This window comes from Vulpes vulpes, chromosome 3, assembly GCF_048418805.1.
Source record: "Vulpes vulpes isolate BD-2025 chromosome 3, VulVul3, whole genome shotgun sequence".
Taxonomy (NCBI): Eukaryota; Metazoa; Chordata; class Mammalia; order Carnivora; family Canidae; genus Vulpes; species Vulpes vulpes.
The window spans coordinates 90,164,744-90,182,952 of record NC_132782.1 but is presented as its reverse complement, the minus strand read 5'-3'; the positions used below and the strand labels follow the sequence as shown (position 1 = coordinate 90,182,952).

At 58.0% G+C, this 18,209-nt stretch overlaps 1 protein-coding gene across 2 annotated transcripts; it reads left to right on the top strand.

The window, feature by feature from the left end:
• Positions 1-4,395: 4,395 nt before the first annotated feature.
• MAFK (MAF bZIP transcription factor K) lies at positions 4,396-16,224 on the top strand. 2 transcript variants are annotated; one of them, XM_072753330.1, is made up of 3 exons: positions 4,396-4,577; positions 12,535-12,613; positions 13,613-16,224. In XM_072753330.1, the coding sequence occupies exons 2-3, from the start codon at positions 12,578-12,580 to the stop codon at positions 14,045-14,047; spliced, it is 471 nt and encodes a 156-aa protein (XP_072609431.1). In that variant the 5' UTR covers positions 4,396-4,577; positions 12,535-12,577; the 3' UTR covers positions 14,048-16,224. The 2 variants fall into 2 exon arrangements, with proteins under 2 accessions (XP_072609431.1, XP_072609432.1); XM_072753331.1 differs by lacking the exon at positions 4,396-4,577 and adding an exon at positions 11,696-11,894.
• Positions 16,225-18,209: the final 1,985 nt, after the last annotated feature.

The following is an 18,209-nucleotide window of genomic DNA, read 5'->3' as shown; positions in this document are numbered from 1 at the left end:
TTCGTTTCATAGTGATTCCAAGTCAAGAGAATGGGAGAATTAGAGATGTTAGTTTGGAGAATTCTATCCAAGTTTTGGAGGAAACTAGAACTGATGATCTAGCCCAGTTTATAGGTATAAAACAATATCTCAAAGACAAGAAACAACACTAGAATCTGATATCCACAAAGACGTATTATTGAAATATATTTTTCTCCCTATAATCATCCTCCATTTCTATCAAAGATAACCATAGTAAGACTAATTCATTTGCAAATTAAGACTAGTTTTAACACACTCAGTCTGATTATTTATACAAGTGCACAAAAATAGTGATTGATCACATAGGTGCTTGTAGGTCTGTTTTGCTGGAACTTTTCACAAGAAAACTCAGATTGGACTTTCAAGAGCCTGTCCAGACCAAGAAGCCAAGCCAGTTATGTCCTGTTAGGGGGAAAAGATTCTTATTGAACTTATGCAAACATGAATATTGTTAAAAATAAGAATATTTAACAAGAGTTTCCTGAATTCTAGAGAGATCATATGGGGAGAAAAAGAAACACATTTCAACCTCTGTTGCAAAGATCCACTTTACCAAATTGTTGTACACCATAGATAGCTTAAGACAGAGGAGAAATGGGGTCCTTTACACCCAGAAAACAAGACATGAAAGAACTAGCAATATTGTAAATGAGGTGATCCTAATTATAGTCATCTCCTTTGGTGTTTTTTTTTAAAGGTTTTATTTATTTACTTGAAAGGGGAAGAGAAAGTATGAGGGGGGATTGAGGTGGGCAGAGGCAGAGGGAGAAGCAGACTCCTCATCAAGGAGGGAGCCTGACTTGGGGCTTGACCCCACGACTCTGAGATCATGACCTGAGCTGAAGGCAGACACTTAACCATCTGAACCACCTAGGTGCCCCGTTCAGTGTTTTGTAATTAATTCTTGCTTTGCCTCATCTTGGGTTAGTGGCTTTATGAATCAATTAGTTTTCCATGAAAAGTTTTAGAAGTTCTCACTCAGTTCAGTGCTACGGTCTTGAAGTTATCAGAAGAGCTGCATTCTAGAGTGCTTGTCAGGATCACTCCTGGGAATGTCTTTGAAAAGAAAGCATTTTTGCAAGAACAGTTTTGCAAAAGCAGTTTTGCAAAAGCATCAGAGTAAAACAATAAGGGTCTGTAAATGGTAACAGACTTAAAGTGGCCATGGTTAAAGATCTGTGAAAATTCATTATAACACCATTGACAAGGAAGTTTGTTTTTTTCTGTGACATACATTTTAATACAATAACTAGAATTATGACTAATAACATTGTAACAGTACATGTCAGGTTTTCAAGAATCTCATAGAATATCTGGAATGAACATATTATTAACAAAAAATTATACAAACGTAAGCTAAAGGGTTATCATCACTTATTAGACAATGCTTCCCATGTAATGTCATATATCAAATAAGCCTAATTAGTTCGGAATTCCTGTTATAAGGAGAAAGAACAAATCTTTTGAGATCGTCCGGGGTCCTTTTAAAAATCCCAAAGTTAGTTTGTGGTTAAAGAAAAAAACTTCATTTAGAATTTGATTTTTGAGAAGTTTGTCAAAGATATCCAAAGGATATCAAATAGGATCAAATATCAAATAGGATCATAGTTCACTGTGAAAACAGTACATAGTTATCCATTGGCACCAGAGTGATGATTAAAATTTTCAAAGGCAAATACAGAAAGTTACGGAGTTGTAAAAATGACCTAAATTCTTTTAATAGAGAAGACTCAGTTATTTTTCTAGGTAATCAAAGACTTAGTAAAGCACAGGAAAATTATATTCATAAAATACAGAGTTTTTGTTTCGTAGGCAGATTACATCAAAAGTAAAGAAAAACCTTTATTTATAACTTCTGATTAGGGGTATGCCTGAGTGGCTCAGTGGTTAAGCGTCTGCTTTGGGTTCAGGTCATGATTCCAAAGTCCTGGGATCCAGTCCCACATTGCACTCCCCGCAGGGAGCCTGCTTCTCCCTCTCCCTATGTCTCTGCCTCTCTCTGTGTCTCTCATAAATAAATATAATTTCTGATTAGGGGTGGACTGATAACCTAAAATAATTTTGTGACTTTAACAGAGCAAAAAACAAATTCTAATTTTGTACTGGTGTACTTTTGATATTAAAAATCTGTTTTTTTTTTTTTAATTTTAAGTGGCTCCATGCCCAACATGGGGCTTGAATTCATGACCCAGAGATTAAGAGTCACTCACTCTACTGACTGAGCCAGGCAGACACCCCCTAAAATTCTTTTTTTGGAAGTTAAATAATCCATTCCAATCTTAGACCATTTAACCACACATTAAATTGCTTTTTCAAGATCTTTTCCCACAAACCTCTTGCAATTTTCTGTATCCCTTTAGGTTTTTCCTATCTTTTTCCTTTGTTATTCCAGAATAATCATTTAACTTTAAGACAAAATTACTCTTTTTCCCTTACTAACCCCCCTGAAAACCAAAACCTAAAACAAAACAATAATAACAAAACCCGTGTCTTTTATACCTTTTCTTGTTCAAAACCCATTAAGGGACAATGGAATGTACTCTGATTGGCACAAGCAGAAGCTGCTAAAAGACAAAAGGAGCACAAAACACAGTTCCAAAAGGGTCTTTACAGGATGGGACACAGAGAGAGAATGTTTTATAAAACCCCTCTGGCCATCTGGGCAGGAATGCACAATAAAGGTGGAGAGCTTAGAACACCATAGAGTAGAGCTGAGATCCCAGAGACTCACCCTCAAACTGCAGGGTTGATGAGAAAGTGGTGAGCTGAGTGGGCTCTGTGGGTGCTGAGACCTGTTTGCAGAGCAGCCTTGGAGTCATTGTGTGTGTGTGTGTGTATGTGTGTGTGGGGGTGTCCTTTTTTTTTTTTTTTGATCCCACTTCTGACACCATGACATGTGAAGTTCTCATGTACCAGAAGTAAAACAACAAATCAGTAGGACTTACTTAGTTAGCTGTGCACACAGCAGAAAGACACTTGGCCAGCCAGGAGCATGCCCACCTGAGCAGAGAATGAGGCTGGGGGCTGTGCTGTCACACAGCAGCCCCCACAGTGAGAGTGTGGTGAACACTCATTGTTCATGGTGACTGGTTACCTTAGCAGAAGTTTCCTAAATGAGTGAGAACTGGTTAGTAGTTCTCTCCCCACAACCTTGGAGTGGTTTAGGTTTTGCTTATCATTTCCAGAGGCACAAGCATGGAATGACGTGGGTCACCTCAGCTTTGCAAAAGCAGCTCAGTGAAACTTTGTTTGACTCAACTGTTTGACTCAAGGTTGGTCTCTGTTTGTTGTGGATTATTACAGAGGGGTCCCCTCCACCGACTATCCTCCACCTGGCATGGGACCAGAACGCCCCCTCTGTGACCCAGGGCACTGTTCTGGGCCTGCCTTTGCAACCACGAGCTGGACCTGTTCCCCAGGTCCCTGAACCTGGGAGCCCTTCACACTGAGGCCCTGGGCCAAAGCTGTTCATCATCATTCCTATAGAAGAGAAATAATTCTCTTTGACCATTTTTTTAAAAAGATTTTATTTATTCATCCATGAGAGACACAGATAGAGGCAGAGACATAGGCAGAGGGAGAAGCAGGCTACCTGCAGGGACCCCAGTGTGAAACTCCATCACAGGTCCCCAGAGACCATGACCTGAGCCGAAGGCAGACCCTCAACCTCTGAACCGCCCAGGCGTCGTTCTTTACCCATTTCTTGACCAAAAAAGAGAAATCAAAGGACAGATGGGTATGTCCATGGGGGGGACGGGGGCAATGCCAGTTGCCCCTTCCTCACTGGCAGGGCATGGTACAAGGAGGTTGCCCTCCCCGATTAGACCCCACGACCCTGGCCTCTGGCAGTAGCGTCTAGCGCACTGTCCCCCAGGACGAGAACTCCAGCTGGATTCCCAGGTGGAGCCCCCTGCCCCCAAGCTGGGTTCCCGCTGGGACCACCCCTGGGGACGGCGGAGTCTCCCGAGGGTCCAATGGGGCTGAGGGGGTGCGCGCGAGGCCGGCTGGGAGAGGCGAGCAGCGCGGCCGGCGCGCACGGTGGTGGGAAACGGGGGAGCTCTTGGCTCAACTCCCTCACCGGGGACGGCCGCCACCGCGCGGGGCGCGCGGCACCTGCGCGCACAGGTGCAGCCCTCGGCGGCGCTCTGGCGGGCGCTGGGCGGGCGCTGGGCGGGCGCTGGAGCGGCGGGCCGCGGCGATGGGCGGAGCCCGGGCCGCGGCGGGAGGGGCGGGGCCGGGCCGTGGGCGGTGGGCGGGGCCGGGCCCGCGAGCGGCGGGCGGCGGGCGGCGGGGGGCGGGGCCGGGCGGCGGCGCGCAGTGGGCGGGGCGGCGTGACGCGCGCCGACGCCGATCCCGGAAGCGGTGTCAGATGCTGGGGAGCCGGGCGGGCGGGCTGGCGGCGGGCGGCGGGGGGGACTTGTTGTTCTTCGCGAAGTCGGAGCCCCAGCGCGCGGCGGAGGCGGCGGCCGAGGGGAGCGCGAGAGTGAGCGCGAGCGCGAGGAGAGCGCGTGCCCGCGAGGAGCCGCCGCGCGCCCGCGCCCCCCGCGCGACGCCAGGTGAGGAGCGGCCGGGCCGGGCCGGGCCGGGCCGAGTGGGCCGGGGCCGGGGCCGGGCCGGGGCCGGGGCCGGGCCGGCCGGGGGCGGGCCGGGGGCGGGCGGGGCCGCGCGCCGCTGAGTCACGGCGGCCTCGGCGCGGCCGCGAAGTTGGGCGGGACCCGGAGACCCCGGCCCGCGCACCTGCCGTCAGGTGCCGCGCGGGCCGGGACGCCTGCCCCTGGGGCCCCGGAGCGCTCTCCCGATCCCCGGGCCGCCCCGAGCCCGAGCCCGAGCCCGAGCGGGAGGCTGGGGGCCCCGCGGGGGGGAGCCCGGGGCGTGCGGGCGGGCCCGGCGCTCCGCGTCCAGCCCTCTCCGCCGGCGGTGCCTTGGGCCCCGAGATCCGCTCGGAGGCGGGAAGGCGGGGGCGAAAATACAGGCCACGTGCAGGGGAGCGCGTGGTGGCGCGGGGCCGACCCGGCCGGTGCCGCCCTGCCAGGCGGAGGCTGCCCACCCGCGCTGGGGGCGGGGGCGACAGGACGAGGGGACTCATGACCGCTGTCACGTTCGGAGCAGCTGACCTGCCAGGGGTTCCCCGGAGGCAGGCCTTGGGGTGGGAGCTCTGCGTGGGGAGGGGGACACTTCCCCCAAACCCCGCGGCCTCACCTTCCTCGTCTGCGAATGGGGGTCTCCGTCCCTCCCAGGTCCGCCTACCCGCGTCCACTGCCCCCGCCCCCGCCCCCGCCCCGGGAACCTCGGAGGGCTACGGGGTGGGGGAGGGTCCCCCCTACCTGGGTCTACCTTAGGCAGAGCTGATGGCTTTGCCTTGGGCGTCTCGTGCTGTTGTGGCCAGCCACGTGCTGTGGGGTGCTTTCACAAAGCAGAACACAGCCGTGGAGCGTTGATGTTTTGGGGTGCTGGAAGTTCCCTGCTCTGTTCTGCGTTAATGATTATGCTCTTGTTTACGTTTCCCGCTGCTCTCTGGTCGGGCAGCCCTGCTTCCCCGCTGGATGGTTAGTGCGGAAGATCCCTACACGCAGATGGGGTCCGTGGCTTCCTGGGTCGGTGTGACTTGGACGCCCTCCCCTCCCCCCCTCCCCTCCCCTTTATGGGCACTGGAGATTTTGCTGTTACAGCCCTCCCAGCACAGGTATATCTCGGCAGAGTGCCGCTCTCCACCGTGTGCGCTGGGCCTCTCCAAGCACCATGCCTTCTGGGATGGGGCTCCTTAAAGAGTGTCTGTCCACTCGGGTGGGAGGGGTCTGAGAAGTGGAAGGTGGGCTGTGCAGGTGGGTGAGGCACACCTAAACCTCTCTTGCGTTGTGGGTAGTTGACATCTTTTGCAGAACTTCCCTCAGGAGGTAACCCAGTAGCAGTGTTTTGAGTTTGAGCTGGGGGGAGGGGGGGAGGAGGGAGGTCTGCTTTTAGAACTTAACCCCCGTCCTCCTGTGGTTCCAAAATAAAGTTTACTGACCCAGGAACACAAAGCAAGACTTCTCTTTGGAGTGCCTTTGCGTCTGTGTTTGAGCATAGCTGGACTTTAAGGGATGTGGTCCAAGTTCAGCCCCACTCACTTTCAAGGTGGTTGCTAAAAATGGGAGTCGAATTGGGGCTACTGGGGAAGTCACTGCTGTGGCTTGCTTCGTTCCAGCCCTGTCTCCAGGGCCCGGCAGGGCTGCAGTGAGGTGGCTTTCCCAACCCACCTTCGTCCGCCCAAGTGTCTGCTGCCCCATACGCGGGCTCTCTTGGAGCTCCAATAGCTGGAGAGTCTGTTTACTGTCTCAGGAGCCGAGCAGAAGGCCTGCCTGGTCCCGAGTCTAAAGGTTTCTGGAGTGGACTTTCTGGCTTTAGGGTCCAGTCCACACGGGAAATGGAACCCGGGCAGCTGTGAGCGTTCTCTGTGTGGCTGCTCCTCAGAGCAGTAAACAGTGACTCACCCTCCCCTCTGCTCCCCGCCTCCCTGCTCCCTGCCGATGGAAGATGCATTGCTCCCGTGTTTACTTTTGCTTTTTGTAAGTCCCAGACTTGTCATGTTTCCTCTTTCTTGCAGTTTCAGGAAATTGAAAGTGTTGTCTTAAAATCATAGAACTTTAGAACAGGTAGAGATACATGGTAGGGATCATGCAGTCCACGCCCCACCCTCACCCCCTCCCACTTAGATGAGGACCCCAAGCCTGAAGCCTCCTCACCTGGCCTATAGCGCCAGAGTCTGACACCCGGGGTCTGGGGTAGCACCCTGCCTGCTTCTCTGTGTCACGTGGGCTGCCCTGGACGAGGGGTGCCCCAGAGCCCCCTCCCTTCAGTGCACTGCTCATGTGTGGTTAGGCAGCATGCTTCTCACTTGCTGGAAGTTGAGGGGAACAGGTGTAGTTAAGAACATCCCCTGCTCTCCTTCCAGCGAGGGGAGCAAGCCTCGGACAGAGAGACCAGGACCAAGTCTTGGGCTCAGCCCTTGATTTATGCTCACCAGAGGGTGCCCGCCTCTGCCACAGGGAGGGCAGGAGGGGGCTTTCTGGTGCAGTAGGGGTTGAGGGAGGAGGGCAGGAGCACTGATGGTGGGGGCCCTAGAAGGCAGAGCTGGAGGCCTGGAAGGCGACAGGTAGCCAGGGAGCAAGGGGCTCAGGAGGGCCTTTGGGCAGGTGGTTCTTCTTCCTATCCTGGGGCCTACATTGGAGGGACCAAGGTCCAGATGGAAGAAGCCGAGGCCTGAGCCAGGTGCTGCTGGAGGGCTGGAGCATCTGCAGGGAGGCGGGCTGAGGCCAGCAGGTGGACGTGGAAGGAGCAGTGAGGCCTTGGGGACATGAATTGCATGCTGGGACATCACCTGAGCTGGAGACTGGGAAGCAGGGCAGGTGTGGGGACAGGGTGCATCTCTGGGGCTTGTCGGACACACTGGCTCTTTAACCTTGGCTGGACATGGAGGTTGGGGCTGGTTGACCCCCTGGGCAGCTGTGGAGCGAACAGAAGAGCAGAGGGGAGCCTGGAGACAGGACGACCACCCAGAGGGGTACCAGGGCAGCGAGGGGCCAGGGCGTGGTCCAGGAGGCGAGGCATTCGGCCTGCTGTCAGCTTAGCAGCTGCCTGAGTCACCTCTGGACAGAGCCAGGATGACACAGCTTCCTCAAACTGCAAACGCAAGGTGACCAGACGTCCTCCGAGCCAGGCAGACAGTCATGTCTTGCCGGAGGGCGGCCAGCCAGGGCCAGCCTGCAGGCTGGGTGTGGGCCGGGCTGGTGGGGTGCACCCCACATTGAGGGGAGTCCAGCGGGAGGTGTGCGCCCTCCTGGTCCTGGGACCCATCTTCAGTTGGTTGAGGCATCTGCTTGGGGGGCAAGCTGGCTGTGTTAACCTGTGTTCATGGGACAGTTGACTCCTGTGCCCCACTGTGCAGCTGGGAGCTTAGCTTTGGGCCCCCTGTGGGAAGGGCCCCAGCCCTCCAGGACACAGGCAGTCACGTCACGGTGACTTCGGGCTTTGGGGTTTGCAGCCACCCAGGGAGTCAGGTGCTGTTTTGCTGCTCAGAGTGGAGATCTGCTCGAGGACAGAACCCCTTTCCTCCCTCCCTGGACCTGACAGCCACAGAGCCCTGGGAACACAGGCTCAGAACAGCTGGGGTGCTGAATGGGGGCAGGCACGAGGAGCGGCAGTAGCCTTCACTCCACACTGAGCAGGAGCAAGTGTTTTGAGACCCCACTCTGCTGGAGGCCAGAGATTCGGCTTCCTGCACATGAGGCTTACAGTGTAGGTGGGTCTCACCAAGGGGAGCATTAGAACCCTGTGAGACTCCAAAGCCCCAGGCCATTGTGCCCATTAGCCACCCGGCTTTACTGGTGGAGCAAACGTTCCCCTGGGGCCCTGAATCTGGGTCCAGTGCAGAAAGGGCCAGAGCACCCTGGGGCCAGCCTGGACTGCAGTCGCCCCAGGTGAGCAGAATGGGACAGTGGGCAAGCAGTAGACATATGCTGGGGGCATGGAGGGTCTGAGGCCCTGGCCTCCAGCTCACCTGCCCCTGGAAGGGCTGTCCTGGACTGTTGAACCTGGACGACCTGCCTATTCTTGGTGGGGCCCAGAAGGGAGGGCAGGCTCTGGCTCCCTAACTTGTTCCAAACTGCCATCCCCAGACTTGACGTACATCTAGGCTGCTGGTATGTCTGTTTTTGTTTGTTTTAAGGGCAAACGGTCTTTCCCTGGACTTTGTGTAGATAGACACGAGAATAGAGTTTCCGGCTTTGGGTTGAAGACTAAGCTCTTCAGTTAGAAAAGCAGTCACCGGAAAGGTGTTCCAAATTATAATACAGCGCAGCCTTCCTTGACCAGCAGCGTCTCAAGGGCTGCGGGACATGGGCGTCCTTACCCTCACTTGCTGGGCAGGCATGTGCGCCACAGAGGTTCAGACCCGCCTCCCGGGATCCCTGCCTGGCTCTGGCCATTGGGCTGCTCAGGTGACTTTACTGGAATTCAGAAAAGCCTGTGGAGAGAGATGAGCACTCCATCCACTCATGGCGGGTTTTGTTAGTTAGCAGTGACGGGAGATGATGGCCGGAGTGTCATCCTGTGCAGCTGTCAGAGAGTCGTGGGGTGGTCCTGGTCCTGACCTGTTGCTGGTGCGGTGGCACTGGTATCGAGCCTGCTGTGGAAAGGAAGGAGGGCCACCTCACCAGCGCTCCGCCCGGCCTGGCCTATCAGGGCCGAGGTCTCTAACTCTGGCTGGGGTCCAGCCCAAGACCAGAACACAGTCCCTCCTGCGCTCTGGTGGCCATGAGGTTGCCTGAGGTTCAGTCATTTATAAATACATGTTTTAGGGCAGTTGTTTTAAAATCAGTTGTTTTACAAACTTGCACAGGTATGAAACCTCTCTCTGAACCTATTGCCAAAAGCAAACTATTAGGGTTTTTTTTTTGCCTTTTGTGTTTGAAGTGACTTTAGTTCACTACTGCATATATGTTGTATAGCTTGGCAGAGGGGAGTGATGGTGCTTTGTTTGTCTGTATACTGAACTCACGAAAGCAGGGCAGTGCCTGGCCAGCCCTGTGCTCCTGGATCTGGGTCCCTGGCACTGTGGCCCTGAGACTGTGAGGTGCCTCTGGGGGCAGACTGCTGGGTGCTGGCAGGGCAGGCAGACAGTTGTGCTTTCCAGCAGCTGGAGGAGACTTCCAGTCGAGCGGGTGCCTCAGGAGGGGGCGGAGGCCAAGATTTGGTCCTCCTGAGGCAGTGGGGTTGTGTCTGCGAGCAGAAGGCCCTGGACAGTGTTTGCCCTTACCTGGGACTTGCCCACCTGTCCCCAAGTCTCTGGCTTCTCAGGGGTTTCCTGGTATGGACCCTAGCCCCCTGGGGGTTGAATGGAGCCCCCAGTCTCCTTGGCGTCCCCCACTCGGCCCAACTGAGGCCTCAGCGAGCTGGACAGAAGCCTGGGACCCCTGGTTCCGATCCCCTCATTTTCGGAAAAAGAGCCTGAGACCTACAGAGAGAAGAGCTTTACTGGGTTTTCCCCCAACCTTGTCTCAAGGCGATGATCACCTCCGCGTGTACTCTCCCGTTGAACAGGTGGTCTGAAACCAGCAGGGAGTCCCCAGGGGTCAGACCGCAGCGTGGCACCATCCCACAGAGAGGCGTCCCTTCTTGCTTGGACCCCAGGTGGGCTCGGGGCCACTCTTCTCCCACCTCTGCTGAGGCGCTCATCTGTATCCTGTTCCCAGAAGGCCAGGGAGGTGGGTGGGTGGGTTCAGAGCTGGTAGACATGGGGCTTTGCCCAGGTGACCTTGACCTTGCAGACAGCCAAGGGACCCTGAGGGGGCCTGTGCAGACAGAGAGGAGGGGCCGAGCCCTTGGAGCGCCGTGGCCCAGTCCTGTGCCCATCCTGGTTACCTGGACATCCCACCTTGCCTGTCATGGAGGGCAGGTCCCCAGAGGAGGTGTACCTGCCCTGACCAAAGCCCTGTGTGGCCCTGGGTGCTGGCTGAGCTGGCCCCTCACTGATGGTGAGGGAGAGAAGCCCCTGCTGGTCGGGGTCTGAGAGGAGGTGCCTCCTTTTCTGGGGCCTCCCTTTTCTCATCAGGCAGGCTGGGCGGTCCGTGCAGGGTGGGAGGGCTTTAGGTCTGTGGGAATGTGAGCTCCTCACTCTGTAAACAGCTGTGACTCACCGCACAGCTATGCCCTGGCGGCTCCAGGCCCTTGTGCGCTGACGTGTGCTGGAATGGCACCCGGCCACCCCTCCTGTGCCCGTGGAAAAGTTTCTCATGGCTCTCCCAGCTGCCTGGCTTCTGCTGGCCCTCCAGGTGGCTTCTCTAGCTCGGCTTTGACCCCAGCACCTGGAGGGAGGGACACTCGTTGTGCCCCACCCCAACACCACAGATACTGGGGGTCAGGCTGCTGTCAGGAAGCAGCTCCTGTGTCCCTGCCGGGATCACCCCATGCTGCTGTGTCTGCGTATCTGTTTCATGCACACGTGTGGGGGGTGCGGAGGAGCCCGGTGCCCCCAAGGGTGTGCCTGGTCTCAGCCCTGCTGCTGTCCTGCTCTCCATCATCCATTATTAGTGCCCGGGAGAGTGGCTGTGTTGCCAGGGCTGACTGGGGGTCCAGTGGCCTGGGTGCTGAGACCCTCTGGGAGCAGCAGGCAGGAGCAGTGGGGGGACAGGTCTAGGCTGTGCTGCACTCGGGGTCCCAGGGCCATGCGTGAAGGAAGGCGGGGTGGAGTCACCCACCGAGTCCCACTTGCCCTGGAGATGGAGGCTTTGGTGCGGCTCCTTCTCTGGGGCCTGCCCCCTCCCCCGCCATGCATTTTTCTCATGTTCTCTTTGCTCAGTTCACTTTACCTGGCGTTTGGAATGTGGACCCTGGTCCCTAACCCAGCAACAGAGTGTGCTGGCAACTCTAGAACCCCTTCCCCTCATCCTCCCCAGCCAGCCGCCAGGGCACACGGGTTTGTTTACTGTCCCACAACCTGTGATGTCTGCACCCGCCTGCCCAAAGCCATTGTTGCTGTGGGCTTCTCTGTTTCCATGACGACCATCAAGGGTTGGCTACTTCCCAAGGTCGCCATGGCAACTATCAGAGGGGAATCATGCTTGGGATGCTTTGGCTGGCTTTTTCATGAATGATTAGAATGTGTGACACAATGCAGACGCGAAAACTAGAAGGGCGGGCAGCGGTGGGGGCTGGCGGGCGCCGGGGAGGACTCCCGCCAGACAGTCGATGAGCTCGTGCGGTGGCAGCTCCCCACCTCCTGGATCCTGCCCTGGCCAGTGTAGGGAGCCCCGGCCCACCTCATGGGCCTCAGGTCATGGCTGTAGGGCAGCCCAGGTGGGGGTGGTGATGCCACAGCTGCAGTGCTCTCTGCGGAGGTAGGTCTGCTAGGGAGGGCGGGGCCCCGGCGGGTGGGGGCTCCACCCGTCCCTTGGGGTGTGCTCCCCGAAGGAGCCCTTCCTCTCTGGAGCCAGGCTAGGTCAGGGGTACTGGGGGCTCTTGCCAGGGCAGGGTGCCATCCTGGGGGCAGCAGTGCCCTTCAGGTGCTGGGTGTGGCTGTTCCCTGGTGGGAGCTTTGCTGCTGTGCACTTTGGCCCTTAAACGTGCAACCTGTGCATGGTGGGTGCAAGCGTCTCAGCTCAGAGGGAGTGAGGACAGGAAGCAACAGCTGCTCTGGTGCCCCCCGCCCCCAACCCTGGCAGCATAGGCCTGATGGGCAGGGGCGGCACAGGACAGCCGTGTAGCTGCCAGGCGCTGGGCCAAGGTGGGTCTGGGTGACTTGGTGGTCTGATGCTGGAGTGGGGGGTGTGGCCAGGATGCCGACCCTTCGGCAAGCCCCTCAGGCCTGGCTGGCTCCCATCTTTTGGGGTGACTCGGAACGAGGAGCTGAGCCTCCTTGGAGCATCTATACGGTGGGGATGTCCCCACCTCGGGTCACTTATGACGACAGCAGGTCCCATCCCTAGCCTGGCCAGAACCTAACCTTGCTCACTTTTGTGTTCTTATGTGATCTTGTAGTTCCAATTTCCAAGGCCTTCTGTTCGGGTGACGTGCCCAGGTTATGACGACTAATCCCAAACCAAACAAGGGGTTAAAGGTAAGTGGGACTAGGGGTGAGCAGACCCTGTTTCTGTCCTGGCTCAGACCCCAGCAGCCCCTCTTTCCCAGGATTGCCCTGAGTGTGAGGAAGGAAGTCCCACCCCCTGGAATAGAGTGTGTTTGTGGGGGCTGTTGGCTAGAGGAGATGTCACAGAGCGGTGGTGACAGAATTGAGGGTTGTGGCCATGGGAGATGCCAGCTCTGACATCCGGGGGATCACTCCTTGGGAGGGTGAGGTGTAGGAGCGGATCCCCGGATCTCTGTTGGCTTGGATGTGCTCATCACCCCGGCACCCGGGCGTGGGCAGCGTGGCCTCCATCCCCTAGAACCCCTGGCAAGGCAGCACGTGTGAAGGGTGACGCTCCAGCTCCCAGGGCCTGGCTCCGACTGTGCGCAGTGTGTGCTGCCTCCCAGGCCCACCCAGCTTCTGAGGCCGGTAGCCTGTGCTCTTGGTTGGCTGTCTCATCCTGGGAGCAGAGCTGGGTCTGGCACGAGAGGGAACTCTGAGCATTTGTGGTGAGCCGTGCACACCCACACCCCTTTTGAGGTCCCACTAGGTCGGAGGGGTGTGGAAGGATGGGCTGCCGTGCCTTCCTGCCCCTCACCTGCCTGTGTCCATCCCACCCCCCGGCACTGGAGCTTCACAGAGGGCGGCATGCACGTGGGCCATGGCCTTGCAGGGTCTGGGTAGCCAGTGGGAACCAGGTGAGGGTCAGGTGTAGCCAGTGACCCCCATCAGAGAGCCACCTGCATTCTACTGTGTGTGTGGTGTCAGGTGACCCCACAGGGACCACCCCCAATCCATGATGGAGGAGTGAAGGCCAGCCTGGGCGGCAGAGGCGGTGCTGCCAGGTTTTTCTGCTGCCCGGAACCAGGTTTTGTCCCAGCGTAGACACACTGAGCCAGCTCTGGGGGCCCGCTGTGGCAAGTCCTTCCTGCTGCCCCCCTACGGCACCCCGGTGTCCCTGTGCTGACCCCTGTGCTGTGGCCCCTGCAGGTCAAGAAGGAGGCGGGCGAGAACGCCCCGGTGCTCAGCGATGACGAGCTGGTGTCCATGTCGGTGCGGGAGCTGAACCAGCACCTGCGAGGCCTCACCAAGGAGGAGGTGGTCCGCCTGAAGCAGCGCCGGCGCACGCTCAAGAACCGCGGTTACGCCGCCAGCTGCCGCATCAAGCGCGTGACGCAGAAGGAGGAGCTGGAGCGGCAGCGGGTGGAGTTGCAGCAGGAAGTGGAGAAGCTGGCTCGAGAGAACAGCAGCATGAAGCTGGAGCTTGACGCGCTGCGCTCCAAGTACGAGGCCCTGCAGACCTTCGCCCGCACCGTGGCCCGCGGGCCTGTCACCCCCACCAAGGTGGCCACCACCAGCGTCATCACCATCGTCAAGTCTGCCGAGATTTCCTCCACCTCCGTGCCCTTCTCAGCCGCCTCCTAGTGCCTGACCAGGGGTTGGGCCTTGGGGTGCAGCAGCCCGGGTGCTGGGTGGGCAGGCGGACGGGTGGTGGGCATCCCTCTCATGCCCATCAGCGGTTCCCCTAGGGAGCAGACCCCCTAACACCTGAGCCCAAGTAGAGACTCGTGGCGGGGACGAGGGTGCTGGCTAAAGATGGGGTCTTGTGAGACCGTGTGCTGCACGCCTTCCCACATGCACACACATGCACACACGCACACACGCACCCACCTGGCCTTCCTCTGGGCCCTGCCAGCTCTCTCCAGACTGTCCTTTTCCAGGGGTGTGCGTCTTGTGCCACTGGGAGTCGGGGTGTGTGGAGGGAAGGTCCACAAGGTTCCTGGCCCCGTGGCCCTGATGGCAGGGCCTCTGTCTTCCACTGCCCCCAGGAGTGGCCTGCTGTCATCCACCAGCTGGTGCAGGAACCCCCTCGCTGCCCTGACTGAGCTCTGGTGCTCTAGGAGGAACCATTTGTCCCTGGTGACAAAAAGCACCATGACAGTGCTCTAGCCTTACTGGAGACGAAGGGAGGGCTGCGTGAGAGGCTGTGTGTGTGTGTGTGCCCCAGGACAGGCCTGCCATCACACCAGCCGTCACACCAGCACGCCAGCAGCACAAGGGCTGCAGGAGAGCGGCTTGGTGTGGCCTGTCACGTGTACCAGATTTCCGTGGGGGTTGCTGGCTTTCCCTCTGTTGGAGGGACCCCAGGGAGGTCCCTACTGAGGAGTAGTAGCTGCTGGGCGGGGAGCAGCCAGCTGGGGAAGGTGGAGCAGGTGGAGGAAGGGGTGGCGGGGTCTGGGGGTGGATGCGCAGGGGTTCTGTGTGGAATGGGGTGAGGTTGGCAGGGTCCTCGAGGGCAGGCTGTGGTTCTGCAGGAGGGGCTGGATGGTGTGACAAGGGAGTTGACACAGGCATGGGGCCACGTCCCAAGGACCTGGGTGGTGTGTTGGTACAGGGGACAAGGGGACACAGCCACCTTGGTGCTTCATCCTTACCTGGAACCTTCACCTGCTCTTTCTCCCCCCCTTGGCACCCCTCATGACCTTGGTGATCCCTGCTGGGGCTTCCCTCCCCTGCAAACCTCCTCCATTGATCATGGCTTCTGTGCTCCAAACTTGGACCGCCCCTTCCTGCCCCTGCTGGAGCGATGCCAGGGCTGCGGGGTTTGGGGGTGGTCGGTGAGTTCAAGCTCCCAGCTTCCTCCTGGCCCCGCCACCCACCACCTCCCGGAGGAAGAGGACATGTGGCCCCAACGGCTGCATCCTCCTCCTGTGTCTGCTGTCAGGGGCGGCCGGAAGACGTCTGGGGCTCTGCAGCAGCATTGCCTTGCGGCCTTGGCTTGGCCTTGTCCTGGGGGAGGGTGAAGGGTCTTGGGCATGCTGGATCCTGACAGAGCAAAAGGCCCAGTGTATTTAAAAAAAAAAAAAAAAAAAAGCTGTCAATACCATAGCCATGGTAGGTAATCCACATTGGATATCAATAAGGACCATGGGGAAATATTTAAAAGAGAGAAAAGTATATATATATATAAAATTATATACACATTTTATCGTACAGATTTTTCGTAACTTTTTTCCTGTTTTTACTGTAAATCCCTGATAGAGCAGAGCTGCAGTTTGGGTCGGGTGGGGGTGGGAGCCGATCACCCCCACCCCGGCTGCCTGCTGCTCCCCTCCACATCCCGCCTGCCCTGGGGCCCCCTGTGTGCCCGCTCCCCGGGGGGCTGGGGGCCAGGGACGGAAGACCGGAGCATTCTCGCGCTTTTCCTTTCAGCTCACTGAGATTCCATTGTCACACGTTTAATATATGGATTTTTTTTTATTTAAGAGAAAAGGCAAGGACCTCTGTCCCTTGGGTTTGTCCCCTTGTCTCCTGTGCTTCAGACACACGGGTCCTTCCCGAGGGGGGGCAGTGCCTTCATCCATCTGGGTGACAGGGCCTCCTGTGTCCTCGCCTCCGTTGCTCGGCTGTTCCATTTCAATATTTATTTTTGTGCTGCTTTTATGGTATAAATTATTGAGAAGAGACCCCACGTTGTGGTCCTTGTCCGTTTGACACGTGCCCTGCGCCTGCCCTGTCCCCTCACAGCCACCACCTAATTTATTGCTGTACATCTCTGCTGTGATGCTTTTGTACCTTTGCAATAAAGTCTTCTGGTTTCAGACCTGCCTGGTTTTGTGACTGGGGCTTTGGGTCAAGTCCCTGAGTGTGTGTATGTGGGGGGGGCATTGGATGTGCTAGGCCACTGCACCCCCCCTGCCCGTGTCCCGGCCCTCTGACACCATCCCACCTGCGGTGGGTCTCCTAGGTTTGGAGGGGGGTTGTCCATCAGGACAGCCTTGGGATGAGGAGGGGGTCAGGCAGGTGGACGCGGCTGAGCTGGCCTTCTGAATGGTGGGCGTGATTCCCGAGTGTCCCGTCTGCCCTGACCAGGAGCCCCTGGCCCTTGAATGCGGATTGCTCCCCCCACCCCCCGGGCGGTATGTGGCCCAGTCTCAGGTCAGGTCTTGCAGGAGGTGGGAGGAGGGAGAGGGAAGGTTGATCTGGGGTGAATGAGATGCCTAAAGTAAGGGGGCGCTCCTGGAAGCCAGAGCCGAGGGCCTTCCCCACCTACCATCCCTTCAAGGGGCAGATGGGTCAGCCTCTGAAGGATGGGCTTGCAGATGAGGTCTCACGGTTTCCAAGACCTGCTGGCCCTCCTGGCCCACCTCTGCCTAAGCTGATGGGACGGCCCCCGCCCTCCCTGTCCCTGTGGGGCAGGGTGGGGGGGCTTCAGTGCCAGGACCACTCCTGTCCTTGCTGTCCCTGATGGGTGGGAGAGGGGGGGCTTCAGTGGGTGGCGAGCTCTGGGACACCTGTCTCCCGCCTTCCAATCCACAGGTCCCTTGTGTGCAGTCCTGGGAGCAGACTGGCAGCATGGCAGGGTCACCCGGGCCCCCAGCTAAGCCAGACCTCCCCGAAGCCAGGCCTGCTCCACCTGCGAGAGCCCCGCATGGTGGCCCAGTGCCTGGGGCTGGCAGCGAGCCCGCAGGCGTGAGCTCGGGGAGGCATGGCCTCCAGCCTGTCAGGGCCCCTCTGCCCTGCCCCGGCCGTCCACCCCTCTCGGGGCTGCCTCCTTGGGTGCGGATTGCTGGGGCCATTTCCCAGATGAGAGCACGGGGACCTGCCTACCCTACCACTCCTGGCCCCCAGAACTGAGAGCCCACCTTGTCACCATCAATGGCCAGAGGTGCCTCCTCCCCTTCCTTCTCAAGAGTGCCCATGCTCCCCCCCAGAGGGGGGCGGCCAGTGAGGTGGGGGCAGTGACTTGGACCACATGAGGCTCTGTCCTACCTGTGGGTGGCAGGGGCACAGCTTTACTCTGTCGTGTCAGAAGGAGAAGCAGCACCTAGTCCCAGGCGGAGATGTCTGTGGGGGCCCGCATGAGGGCGAGTGGTGGCTTTTGTGGGGCTGATCCAATTCTCGAAAGTGGCTTAACCTCTCTGGGCCTCGGCCAACTTTCCCATAGCTGTGGTGAGGATGGAGTGTATGCCAGGGTCCTGGGCCCACCCTTAGCACACAGTGGACCCCCTGCCCCTGGCCCCAAAGTGCCAGGCTGACAAGGCCATCCCCAGTGCACAGACCTGACCTGAAGGCGCCCTTGCTGCCAGCAGCCCACACTGGGTGTGGCCTTTGGAAGGAGATCCCCATCCACTGACCCTGTGCACACGGCTTTGGGCAGCTGGGGCCTAAGGGGGTGGACATCCCCGGGCAGGGGCCTGCAGGGCAGCACGGCCCCATCACCCACAGTGCGGCTGGCACCGGGTCTTCCTGCGATTTCCATACAACCTTCTGCGGAGGTCGACAGATCTCAGAGGCACTGTGCCCACTCGCAAACCTGCTGACAGACCGCAGGGCCTGCGCGGGGCCAATCATGGCCCGCCAGCTGTGGAGGGCATGATAAGGCGGGTGGGTGGCTTATCTCGCAGGGCAGCCCATGTGGGCTCTTGGAGAGGCTGATGCCTTGAGTCCCAGGTCGCAAGGCCTCAGGGCCACCCTACTCTGGCCAGGACACCGTGGGTCAGTCCCTGCCCTGCTCAGTCTCTCCGAACCTTTGGGTCCTTTCCCCGGTGATGGGGTACAGGTGGCCAGGAGGGGTGGAGGTCAT

Coding starts and splice junctions, on each gene's coding strand:
- MAFK (XM_072753330.1), top strand. CDS start 12,578: ATGACGACTAATCCCAAACCAAACAAGGGGTTAAAG. Junction 12,614..13,612: donor AACCAAACAAGGGGTTAAAG/GTAAGTGGGACT, acceptor TGGCCCCTGCAG/GTCAAGAAGGAGGCGGGCGA.